General features: G+C 41.4%; 1 protein-coding gene across 1 annotated transcript; it reads left to right on the forward strand.

The window, feature by feature from the left end:
- Positions 1-570: 570 nt before the first annotated feature.
- On the forward strand, positions 571-8,403 carry LOC100552046 (olfactomedin-like). Its single transcript, XM_062967309.1, has 5 exons — positions 571-727; positions 3,419-3,595; positions 4,154-4,363; positions 6,376-6,547; positions 7,400-8,403. Exons 1-5 carry the CDS (start codon positions 689-691, stop codon positions 8,314-8,316), a joined length of 1,515 nt encoding a protein of 504 aa, XP_062823379.1. The 5' UTR covers positions 571-688; the 3' UTR covers positions 8,317-8,403.
- The last annotated feature ends 5,038 nt before the right edge of the window (positions 8,404-13,441 follow it).

Consider the following 13,441-nt stretch of genomic DNA (forward strand, 5'->3'; position numbering starts at 1 on the left):
AAGGTGGCGCCCAACGCGGGGGCGTGGTCAGCGTGCCGTGTTGGGCCGGGCCTGAGCTAGTTCCTTCAATACTCTTGGATGTAGTTGATCTGGCCCTGGCAACTTGGCCCATCACTTACTTTCTTTCTTCCCTTCCTTCCTTCCTTCCTTCCTTCCTTCCTTCCTTCCTTCCTTCCTTCCTTCCTTCCTTCCTTCCTTTTCTTCCTTTCTTCCTTCCTTCCTTCCTTCCTTCCTTCCTTCCTTCCTTCCTTCCTTCTTTTCTTTTCTTTTCTTTTCCTTTCTTTTTGTTTCCTTTCCTTTTCTACCCTATGGTTGCTGTTTTAGGGCCTGGCAACCCAAGGCAGAATCAGGTAGAACCAGTAAAAGAAAGTACCCCTACATACTTTCTTGTTGAAAAATTAACTTAAAATGTGTTTTAGGCAGAGGCAGCCCAAAGTACAGGAAGACTTCTTATAGCCCACATGCACACTATCTTATTTTATCTAATCAGATATGGACACCTCTTCAAATGGGCACATAAACTGTACAAAGAAAACTAATTTTGGAAAGTTCATAACATCCTGTTCTGTATCCCAAGGGAAACTCCTCTCTGGATCATACTGCTCCTTCCCCTGGTTGACCATCTTGTTATAAAGAGGGTTCTAAAATCTCCTTGACCTGGCTTGACAAACTCCTAGAAACAAACACCATGTTTTGGCTGCTCCTGTGTCTCACTGTGACTTCCTTGGTAAGTATTTTACTCAGAGAAGGGAAGTTGACTGTTGGCAGAAGCCTCAACTGGAATCTGAGATATGTGAACAGTTTACGCAATTTCTGGCTTCAGTACAGCAAATGGGCTTTTAAAAAACCACAGCAATTCTAGCCTTTATAGCATCTTCCCCTACAGTGGTATAAAATCATAATGTATGATAAACTTTTAAGCAATAATGAAAGAGGATTTCAGCAAGCAATGCTCAATGAGCATTTTTCAGAATTAATGGAGATGACTTCAGATGTTACAAAACAACAAGTAGTCATAGAGCACAATTAGAACTAACAAGGTTATGAACTATTCACTTCATCAAATGCACAGAGTATGAATTGTGAAGTTCAGATATACACACACGCAGGGTGTATGGTTACACATTGGATAGGAATGCGCCATTTGATGCTGAAAAGCCATGGCCTGAATCTGAACCCTTACATTATATTCCAAATATCTTACCAAAATAAATTGACAATAGCAGCATTCTATTGGCCATATTTGCTGGTTTAAATGCTCTTCTATTGGTGATTGATTCCCACCCCACCCCATTCAGTGTGCAGTGGATGTATTTAGTTCACATTTGTGCATGGATTCCCCATATGTAACTGTGTCACAAACTGTTGTGCTTCTTAAGCCATCACAGACTGAAAAATAACGCCCCTTCTATAACTTCCTTGCATGTCTCCCTTCAGTCATCATTTGCTGTTGCATAATTTCAGATGCATGATCAGACGCACAATCCAATTTTTCCATGTCAGGAGCAACTTGAGAAACTGCAAGTCGCTTCTGGTGTGAGAGAATTGGCTGTCTGCAAGGATGTTGCCCAGGGGACACCCGGATGTTTTTCATGTTTTACCATCCTTGTGGGAGGCTTCTCTCATGTCCCAGCATGGGAAGCCCATTAGAAGGGTAGCATAGTGCAGGTACTGGGTAACTTAACAATTGACTGAGTTATGCTATGCTATCCTCAGCCATACTGCTATGCAAGTGTTAGAAGAAGTGCTAGAAAATAAAATGCTTTATCCTGTGGAGTCCATTTCCACACAATATCTTCCTAGCTAGAAAAGCAGAACTCATGTAAGTGCATCAATGTCTTCATTCAGAGGCTACAGTAATAGAGTTTATATGGACTATTGAAGAACAGTCTGTAGTCATAGAATCATAGAGCTGGAAGAGACCTCACGGGCCATCCAGTCCAACCCCCTGCCAAGAAGCAGGAAAATCACATTCAAAGCACTCCAGACAGATGGCTATCCAGCCTCTGCTTGAAAGCTTCCAAAGAAGGAGCCTCTATCACACTCCAGGACAGAGAGTTCCACTGCTGAACAGCTAAGGTCTTCATCCCTCAAAGGGGGTGGGTAGGGAGAGGGTGGAATCGTCTCCTTTGTGTGATGTTTCATCGAGTTCCATCTTTAAAGAAGAGTTAGAATTTACTCATCCCACTCACACAAGTTCACCTCCTCCCTTTTCTAGTGCAACCATTTCAAGGATACCAGCACACTGTTTAAAACAGGCATCCTTTTTGAGACACTACTTTCCATGGGATAGTTTCTCTTAAGCCCCTACACTGAAAGAGACAGGCATCCTTTCCTTTTTTGAAACCCCACTTTCCATAGGAGCATTCCCCTTAAGCCCCTACACTATAGGAACTAGGCACACTTTTCAAAGTACTTCGTTCAGTGGGACCCACACCATCTTTAAACCACTAATGGAAATAGAAGGAGCATTAGCAGATCACCCACATGAATGCCCACACTGAAATATCACAAAGTAATTGGACAAATCCACCACTTCCTATCACATGGAAAAATAACAACCTTAAGCGTTTCTATGCACAGGGAAAGGACGGGAGTTGATTTCTTTGAGATCCTGCCATTTCTACATGATGCAGAGACTCTGTGGAAATCCATCCTTGAAGTGTGTAGAAATGAGTAGAAAATGAGGAAAACTTCCATATGACGAGGTCCTTAGAAGTTCCCAATTACTGTTCTGTTTTTGTTTGAAAAATGTGGCCATATTAAATGAGAAGCAAGTTGTAGTCATGCCTGCTGGTTTCTCCTTCTATGTGAATACAGATACTTCACTGAAAATTGATCTCCATGATTCATATAGCAGTGGTTCTCAACTTGTGGATCCTCAGGTATTTTGGCCTTCAACTCCCAGAAATCCTAACAGCTGGTAAACTGGCTGGGATTTCTGGGAGTTGTAGGCCAAAATATCTGTGGACCCACAGGTTAAGAATCACTGACATATAGAGAAACAAAGAACCAGGCTGCCTGCCCCAATGTATGTATTATTGTAGTATTGCAGCTGTGATTCAGCTGTGTGAGTATGGAATACCAACGTGCAAAGGGCTCTTGCAGCACCTTAGAGCTCTTTACTGGTGAGATTGACTTATTCAAATTACACATCCTAGGAATCTGTAGGGTGACATCATAACCACTAAAGTAGTATCAAAATATTATTCATGCAGATACCTTAGCAGAAGAATTTTGGTCCAAGCTCAGACCACAGCTAAATGGTGGAAATGTGTTGTCTTAGATATGCTGGTCATTTACTGAAATATCTATGTGTATGTCTGTGTGTTGTCTTAGAGAAAGAGAGGACACTAAGGGCCAAGGAAAGGCCTTTAGTGTCCCAAAACTGTCTGCATTTCTATTTCTGACATCCCAGGTCACTGCGGATCACATCATCCTTTATAATTCAGAGGTAGCAGCAAGGGATGGAGAAGGTACTGAATGTCTGTGCAGTTTAGAGATGCCTGAAGAGCTCTTCCCTTCACACATGATTGATATCCTGGAGGATGCCTACACCAACCTGACCGACCGCCTTAAACATGACATAAGTAAGGTATGGAGCAAACATTTAGGCTAAAGTGCTTCTCATAGCCTTGAGACTGTCTAGAAATGTTGGGAGAAGATCTTTGCTAGGTGTTGGTCATATATCTTACTTTGTATAAGAGTGAGACCAGTCGCTGCCATTGCAACGATGAAGTACCATTGAGGACGCTGACTATATTTTAGTTCTTGTGGACCACTGGTGGTCCGTGGACCACAGATTGGGAACCATTGTTCTATGTTAATGTCCATTTTTCAATTTTTTTCTCAGTTTATATTCACTTTGTGTCAATTTTATTTAATCCAGACGCAATCAATTATCCAGTGTAATTAAATTATTTATTCTTTATTGATTTATTTTGCAGTTGTGTACTTCCTAGAACCATTGAGTGTTTGTTTTTGACTTGATATTATTTGATGTGATACGATGACATCTATTGAAAAGATACTAATGAACGTGTGCCAAAAAAGGCTACTGTAAGAACATTGATGGTTATAACTACATTGTGTGAAGAGCATGCAAAAAAGGGATCGATATATTGACTTTAATTATCATTTTACATTTCTCTAGATTACAGTAATAAAAAATAATATAACAGACTATACTGACAGGTTGAAAAACTTAACCGACACTATAAGAGATATGGAGACCAATGGCATCAAGGATGATAGTGATTACCAAAGAGTTGTGAAAGACATAAGCAATCTGCAAAAATTAATTGAAGATTTAACGGATCGCCTAAATGGAACTGAAAATGGGGTAGAAGACTTACTTAATCAGGTGATTTTTAAAAAAATATGGGTGGCAGTATGACTATTGGTTGTATTTTGATCTCTAATCAACAAAATATTGCACTAAATTGAAGCCAGGAAATGCTGGGAGGGAAATGGGCTACAATTTCCAGGAACCTTCTGACTGCAGGTTATAGTTTGAAAAGGTGGCTATTCCATATTTTGTGCCAAATCCCTGTATCTCAAGGGGATAAAATATGGTCCTTTGGACATTGGACTTTAACTCTTCAGTACTAGTCAGGGAAGCTGGGATCAACAAGATGTGGAAAAGCCACTTGATTCCTGCTCCTGCCTTTTGAGGATTCATTCTCTCTGTGTTTCCAGCCAGCACTGGACTCACCGAGAAAAGCATATATTTGCAATTCAAGTGACTCAGGTTATTGGAAAAGTCTAGAAATTGACATTTGTACTTCATCCCAGCATTTTGAGCACATTGGAGTTCAATCTATTTAACTTCACTCAATTAAGTTAGATTGCACCCATAGTGCTTAAAATGTTTGCAAGCACGGAGATTGTTTGCATACAGCACACAACCAACCTTGGGTCAGTACTCAGAGAAAGGCAGCATATTAAGTAAGTACGCAAGTAAAGTTGAAGAACCAAGATTAGCTCGGGGGGGGGGGGGGGATGAAGTTTCACATTTATAAATTTCATGGAATGGGGCATGTAATGTCTAGCCATGGTGAATGGGCTGCTGGAGTACTGCATTTTGTCATAGACAGCATTCAAGAAAAATAGTACAAGATACTGGTTGTACTTGTCTAGAGGGAAAGGATGGGTGTATGCTTAAAAGGAAGTGGGGGAATGAGGGCTTCTGGGCAGTGTTGAACTTCAGTGTCCTTTACTATCAACTATGCTTGCTAGGGCTATTGGGACGTGCAGTCCAACAATGTGTAGAGGACTTCATGATCCCAGCCTGACCTTAAATAGTCAAGATACACACGAAGTAGAAAGCAGAATGTGATACACTTGTAAGCCAAGGCACTTTCTTTTCTTTCACCTGGGGCAAATGGAGATAGGCAGCCTCAGCAGTTATGAGGAAGGGCAAGATATGCACAAAAGGAATACATAAACAAACAATAATGACCTTCAGAAGTTATATATGGTCTCCCCGAATGAGTTCATCAACATCCACATTCCAAAGAACAACCCTGGCCACAACCTATGGAATCCTGAGACATGCAGTTTAGAAAAGGTGCATTTAGACTTCTCTGTCAGAGAGCTCTTCTAGTGCCTCTGATCAGACTTCAGATCCCAGGATTGCATAAAATGAAGCCATAATGTTTACAGTGGGATAACAGCACTATGATTTCATTGTGTGGAAGGGTCCCAGATCCCCAGAGAGTCAGTTCCATAGCTTCAACTCACTTTATAATGCTTTCTGTACTTCTTTTCATACATATTAGGAACATGTCGATACCATTTAAAGTGTGATTTTGTACATAGACTATGTTCCAGGTGAGGACAAATTACAGAGACTGAGTTCCTTTATAGCTTCCTGAATCTAATGCAAGCTTCATCAGCCTCCAAAAACAGCACTAGATAGGACTAAAAATCCACTCCCAGTTTTTTTAAAAAAATCTCTTTTGGAGCCGATCTGTGTAGTAAAACAAGTGTCTTATTTTAATGAAGGATTCTCTCGAAAAAGAGGCATCCAGAAATGGAAAATCTGTTTTTTTAATGGCTTATATTTTCTAGCTTCAGAGGACCTAGTAAGGAGCAGAGGCACAGAAATGGCTGAGGTGTGATTTCTACACATACCTCAACTGATAGGAAAGCTTAAGTAAGATTCTTTTATTGGCATTTACCAGCTGATTTTCCTAGCAAAGGAAAAATGTATGAACCTCTGTTGCCCAAACTTTCAATTTTATGTTCGCTCATTTAGATTCACTTGGGAGAGGCACCCAATTATAAATTATCCCACAGATAACACAACTGTAATGAAAAGTTGTCTGGTGCCGTGGCTATTTCATCACATATATGCCTCTATCTATGTTTTAGGTCAATAATGTCTCCAGTATGGTGTGGACACTAGAAACCTTTGATCAGAATGGAGTGTTAGCGACACGTAGGGAACTTGCTTCAGTTCGGAAACAATTGGCTGAATGTGAAGAAGCTGCTGGGAATCCCAATTTTGGACTGCCTTCAGCTGGACTCGTGCCTCCTGAGTTTGGTAAGCAGGACTGGTAGTGAGCTGGTGTTACAGTCTATTTATGCTTTGATAACTGACAAACCTAATGTCTTTCTTCTCACCTTTAATGGAAATTCTTACCATCTTCAATGTATACATGGGGGTGGGGGGTGGAATGTGAATCTTTATAGTCTCCTCAGTCTTGGGTATACTGCTGATCCATTTTTGGCCTCTTTGGGTGGATAAGTTCCCAGTCTATACAGGTGACAGTACAGGATATAGTGAGCGAACTCCATTTCTACAGGGATGTTTTTTCAAGGAAAATATATAATGGATATAGTTAATTATTTAGGTTGAGTGTCCAAACTCCAAAATTGTCCATATGAGTGGCCAAAATAATGACACCATTGCTTTCTGATGGTTCAACAGATATAAACTTTGTCTCTTTCACAAAATTATTACAAACATTGTATGTAAAATTAGCTTCAGCTATGTGCAGGAGGCACATAGGAAACAAATACATTTTGTATTTAGACATGAGTTCCATCTCCAAGATTTCTCATTATGTACGTATATGCAAGTTTTCTAAAATCGGGAAAAAAATGGGGGGGGGGAATCCCATATGCAGAACACTTCTTGTCCCATGCATTAAAAGTAAGGGATACTCAACAACAGCAGAGGGATTTGGAAACATTATGCAGAGAAAACATGGCTGCATTCATGTCAAAAGTTGATGGGACTAAATAATATCTTAAAAGAACTGTGAAACAATTGGCAGGGATATTGTAACTATTTCAGTGCCTAACAAAGTCACAGTAAACAAAATCAAAGCCACCCAAAAATATTGCCAGGCAATGATAACAAAAATACACTTCCCTTTCTATTCCATAACAGGTACATGTGATAACAAAAAGCTGGTGAACGTAAGCAAGCCTTTTATAGTGAAACTGAACTGGAGAGGTTTCAACTACAAATATGGAGCTTGGGGAAAAGACTTTGCTATTGGAAACAAACATCCAGACATGTTCTGGGTTGCTCCATTGAATACAGATGAACGTCGGATGGAGACTTACCGCCTCTATAATACATATACAGATATGTTATTGTACAAAAACCAAATAGAGAAAAGCCTGTCCGAATACGTTGGCCTCACCTGGAACTATGCCAACTGTGGACAAGGAAGTGGAATCATTTTATACAATGGCAGCCTCTATTACAACTGCTATAACACCAGGAACCTGTGCAAGCTCGATGTCGTCAGCCATAAACTCAACCGTAGGCCAGTAGAAGGTGCCGCTTTTAATAACTGGTTCTCCTATGGTGGGGTCAATTGGCAGGACTTTGATTTTTCTGGTGATGAGAATGGTCTGTGGGTAGCTTATGCCACAGAAACCAGAAAAGGGAATGTAACCATTGGAAAGCTTGACCCCGATACTCTGCATATAAATGAGAAATGGGACACGTCACTATTCAGACCAAATGCAACTAATACCTTCATGATCTGCGGGGTCCTGTATGCTCTCAAGCGAGTAAGTGCACATGTTGAGAAAATATTTTACTCATTTGACACCAATACAGGTAAAGAAGAGACTTTGGACATCACCGTGGAAAAGCTAGCAGACACACCACAAAGTGTGAGCTACAACCCCAATGACCACAAGATATACATGTACAATGATGGTTACCTGGTCACTTATGACGTGATGTTTGAACGCCGCCCAGTGAGAAAAAGGCGAAGCGTGGCCAATCAGTATGAGAGCAACGCCGTTATAGCAATCAGCCAGGGCCAGCAGCAATATGCAGTGATATGAGAAAGAGCTAATGCTAAGTTTGTGTATCTCTTAGCTACCGGGAAATGCATTAAAAGTTTAAATAAAACTAAGCTGAAAAATCCAGGAGCAATTTGTGGCAGCTGTCCAGTTTATTAGCGAAATAACCCAGGTTATAGACACATTTTGTACCAAATGCCATGCATTGTGACAACAAATATTTATATAGCTATCAGAGCTCATAAGTAATGTCTTACAAGGAATAACATTGCCAACACTTTCTACTTTAGGAGATAACATGAAGATAGTCATATTGTTTTGAGAAAGTGTAAGCAAGTTTGCTGTTTAAAAAAATTAAAAAGGAGCAGAGGATTCAAATGTTCAAAAAGACACTAAATATCTCTGTAGTCCTAAGTTCCAAGCCCATCTTTGCTGGTTTTTATTATCCAAGAAAGGAATGGTTAGGAAACAATCTGAAAGCACATTCCCAAGTGATATAAACTGAAAACTACAGTGTCTGTAATGGCAAAGGCATGACCAGATGATATCCTATCCCCACCCACCTTTTGACTTTATTAAAACCATGGCATCATTGTCAGCAAGCATGACAACACAGAGCCAACCAATCACTTTTGAAAACCTCACACTCTAGTCTCGCTGGCTACAAAGACAATAAAACATGCCAACATTTTTCTAGGGGTGATTTTGTGTGGATGCGATGTCAATGGTGAAGTAAGACATTTCGCATCTATCACAGACTAAGTCAGTAAACAGGATCTCACTTGTGTTCACTAGGATTCATAATTAATCTTCTGCCACCTACATATAAACATGAATCAAATTCATTGCTTCAGTTCTATGAATCAGCCATAGGCTCGGGCTGTGGCGCAGGCTGGAGAGCAGCTGCAATCAATCACTGCAATTAATCACTCTGACCAGGAGGTCATGAGTTCGAGGCCCGCTCGAAGCCTATGTTTGTTTGTCTTTGTTCTATGTTAAAAGGCATTGAATGTTTGCCTATATGTGTAATGTGATCCGCCCTGAGTCCCCTTCAGGGTGAGAAGGGCGGAATATAAATGCTGTAAATAAATAAATAAATGTTTAGGCACAGCCATGTATGCTTTAAAATTAAAGACCCTAGAGCTTTTTAGCTAACTGAATGTACGCCTAATATCTGAGACGAGACTAAAAAGGCCATCTAATGTACCCTCTTGCCATGCAGGAACACACAATAAAATCAGTCCTGTGATATGGCCATCCAACCTTTGTGTAAAAACCTCTTTAAAGAAGGAGAGCCCACCACCCCCAAGGAACCTGGGTTTTGCACACCTACTATGGCACTCCCAAACAGATATCTCTAGTATGACGTTATCTAGATGTGCTCGATAGCAACTGCCATGATTCTCCATCAATGTTAGCCCCATTATTGTCATCCATCAACCGGAGAAAGGAGACTAATCATACAGAGCAACTGAGAGTGGTTTCCAAAGCCACGTAGACACAAATGTCTGGTTCTTAAAGTAGGTTCCAGGGACTTCTCATGCCCCCTGAGACTTTGATAGCCTGGCAAGCTGTGAGAAATGGACTATCAGAGCCTCTCCCCAAACAGTGGGCCAATTCTCCCATGTCACCAGTGCTTTGCTCTCAAGCAGGCACTCTCTGGCAGCCACTCCATAAAGGCCCACATGACTCATCATATCATGTGTTTAGCCCTGCATAAAGAGGATGATCTGGAGAAATAAGAATAAGGAACCAATACCTAATTTCAGTGTTGAGTGATTACCAAGTATCCACAACAGTGTTACTTGAAGTCATGGTCTTTGGTCTGGTATTGGTCTGCAGTGAGTTTCCAGGAAATATAGTTGTAATCAATGGTTACAAACATGTCACCAACCCATAGCATATGTGATTCCAGCACATTTGACACAACTGATAGCTTAAGAAGCATTGATCTAGACTTCAGCAACAGCTGGGGTTTTTTTTAGTGGATATCTTTGATTAGGATGGCCAAGCCTTCCCCTCTGGCAGAGCTCCTTAGTCTTTAACAGCTGTGTGAGAGAAAGGCATTCAGCCAGACCGGTCATTAATATTTAGAGGTGGAATGAGCAGCACTCTATTTTTGAATGGTGGGGAAAAAAAGGCAGAGATTAGTTTTGCCTGGAATTCCTTGTGTAAAACTAAATTCTGGTTCTTGATAGGAAAAGATTAGGGAAGAGATAGAAGACAGTAAGGGTGGGGAGAACTAAAGAGAACCTTGCTGAACAGATCCCAAAAGTGATATTCAGAGTCATGTTGGAAATGAAAAACTCAGTAGCCTGAGGAATCCCTTGCTTTGGCTGTTATAGTAAAATTTCAGGAGGGTGGCAAACCAACACGACTCCTTCCCTAATAGATGTGGGCAAATTGTAATTCCATGTTGGGTTTAGTCTTGAGTTACAGTATGTCCAGCCAAAAAAACCACACACATTTACAACTGCTAGCAGCCCACAGAGTTCCTGTGGCATCCAGATTAGGTTTGCCAATGAACCTAATCAAAGCAATTTATTTTTTGTCTTCTAAGGATCAACAGTGGGAGTAGCATCTCCTTGGCTGAAAGAAAAGAAACTTATTGGGAAGTTTAGGTAAAAGGCTTTGCCTATTTACAAGCTCACAATGTTTCAGTGGGCAGATGATGGAAGTGTCTAGATCAAAGTAATAAATTTATCCTGTTCTGTTTCATTGCCTCCTTATACCTCAACCTTGAAGATTAACAGATAAGATGCCACCTGTCTCAGTCTCTGCTTCTCTCTGCAGCACAACCATGTGCTTAATTTGGGTTGGGCAAATCTAATATATTACAGGCTTTGCTATACTAATGCTACTTTTCACACAAAAACTAGACAACTACATCTGCTCCAAATGCAAACAGATGACTCTGATGGAGCAGAGGATCCAACAGCTCGAGCACCGTATTAAGACTTTTAAGGACATTCAGGCACTCGAGCTCTTCTTGGACACTGCTCTGGGAACAAAGCTAAAACTGTATAATGTACATGTGATCTTTTCATCCCTCCTCCCTGTTGTAGGACACGGCTCTACAAGGGCCGGAAAAATAGTACAGGTCAATAACTGGCTCAGAACATGGTGTCAAGAGGAGCATTTTGGCTTCCTTGACCATGGTCTACTCTTCCAAGAGGATGGACTACTGGCAAGCGATGGGGTGCATCTCACACAAGTAGGAAAACATCTTTTTGCACACAGACTCACAAACCTCATCAGGCGCACTTTAAACTAGATCCACTGGGGGAGGGGAACAACAGCCTGGCGAACACTATATTACCCACGACCACAGGGAACCGCCAAAAGGCTAAACGGAGGGCTGCACAAACACAGCAAGGACCAAGTACAGAGAGCACAATAATCCCAAATAAACAGTTCGAGGGGAGGTCACAGGGGCTTACATGTCTTTACACTAATGCTCAGAGCATGGGAAATAAGCAAGACGAACTCCAACTCCTAGCACAGCACCACACATACGATGTCATAGGCATCACTGAAACCTGGTGGGATGACTCCCATCACTGGAATTTAACCATTGAGGGCTATAACCTCTTTCACAGAAATAGAACAAAGGGGAGAGGAGGGGGAGTAGCTTTATATGTCAAAAACAGTTACGTTGCAGAAGAAATGCAAGACTGTAATCCGGGAAACCAGCTTGAAAGCATCTGGATAAGAATCAAGGGAACCGGGACTCAAAAAGATCTTGTCGTGGGTGTCTACTACAGACCTCCGAGTCAGGATGAAGGACTTGATGAAGCCTTCTGTCAACAGCTGACCAAACAGGCACAAAGAAGAGATATAGTAGTCATGGGTGATTTCAATTATCCCGATATCTGCTGGAAAACAAACTCAGCCAAGAGTACAAAGTCCAACAAATTCCTCACTTGCCTTGCAGATAATTTTATGGTCCAGAAGGTAGAAGAGGCAACAAGGGGATCAGCAACTCTTGATCTAATCTTAACAAATGTGGAAGACCTGATCAATACAGTTGAAGTGGTTGGATCCTTAGGGGCAAGTGACCATGTGCTCCTGCAGTTTGCAATACAAAGGAATGCTGAAACTAAGACAAGTCAAACACGCATTCTGGACTTTAAGAGAGCTGACTTCCAAAAAATGAAGGAATTACTGAGCGGCATTCCATGGACGCCGATATTAAAAAACAAGGGAGTTAAGGATGGATGGGAGTTTTTCAAAAGTGAAATACTCAAGGCGCAAATGCAAACAGTGCCAACAAAGAAGAAAAATAAGACAAGTGCAAAGAAGCCAGAATGGATGTCCAAAGAACTTCTAACTGAGCTAAAGCTCAAAAGTGACATGCACAAGAAGTGGAAAAGGGGAGAAATCACCAAAGAAGAATTCAAACGTATAGCCAACACCTGTAGGGAAAAGGTTCGCAAGGCTAAAGCGCAAAATGAGCTCAGGCTTGCCAGGGACATAAAAAACAACAAAAAAGGCTTTTTTGCTTACGTTGGTAGAAAAAGGAAGAAAAAGGAGGCGATAGGGCCATTGCAAGGAGAAGATGGGGTGATGGCGACAGGGGACAGGGAAAAGGCAGAACTACTTAATGCCTTCTTTGCCTCGGTCTTCTCAGAAAAAGAAAGCCATCTTCAACCTCAGCAACACGGAATGGACGAAGGATTGGGGGAAATCCAACCCCAAATAGGGAAACAAGTTGTCCAGGAACACTTGGCCTCTCTAAACGAATTCAAGTCCCCAGGGCCAGATCAGCTACACCCAAGAGTACTGAAGGAACTAGCGGAAGTTATTTCAGAACCACTGGCAATTATCTTCGAGAGTTCTTGGAGAACGGGAGAAGTCCCAGCAGATTGGAGGAGGGCGAATGTGGTCCCTATCTTCAAGAAGGGAAAAAAGAACGACCCAAACAATTACCGTCCGGTCAGCCTCACATCAATACCAGGCAAAATTCTGGAAAAGATCATTAAGGAAGTGGTCTGCGAACACTTAGAAACAAATGCGGTCATTGCTAATAGTCAACACGGATTTACCAAAAACAAGTCATGCCAGACTAATCTGATCTCTTTTTTCGATAGAGTTACGAGTTGGGTCGATACAGGGAATGCTGTGGATGTAGCGTACCTGGATTTCAGTAAGGCCTTCGACAAAGTCC

The sequence above is a fragment of the Anolis carolinensis genome, chromosome 1 (assembly GCF_035594765.1).
Source record: "Anolis carolinensis isolate JA03-04 chromosome 1, rAnoCar3.1.pri, whole genome shotgun sequence".
Classification (NCBI taxonomy): domain Eukaryota; kingdom Metazoa; phylum Chordata; class Lepidosauria; order Squamata; family Dactyloidae; genus Anolis; species Anolis carolinensis.

Coding starts and splice junctions, on each gene's coding strand:
- LOC100552046 (XM_062967309.1), top strand. CDS start 689: ATGTTTTGGCTGCTCCTGTGTCTCACTGTGACTTCCTTG. Junction 3,596..4,153: donor TTAAACATGACATAAGTAAG/GTATGGAGCAAA, acceptor ACATTTCTCTAG/ATTACAGTAATAAAAAATAA. Junction 4,364..6,375: donor TAGAAGACTTACTTAATCAG/GTGATTTTTAAA, acceptor TCTATGTTTTAG/GTCAATAATGTCTCCAGTAT.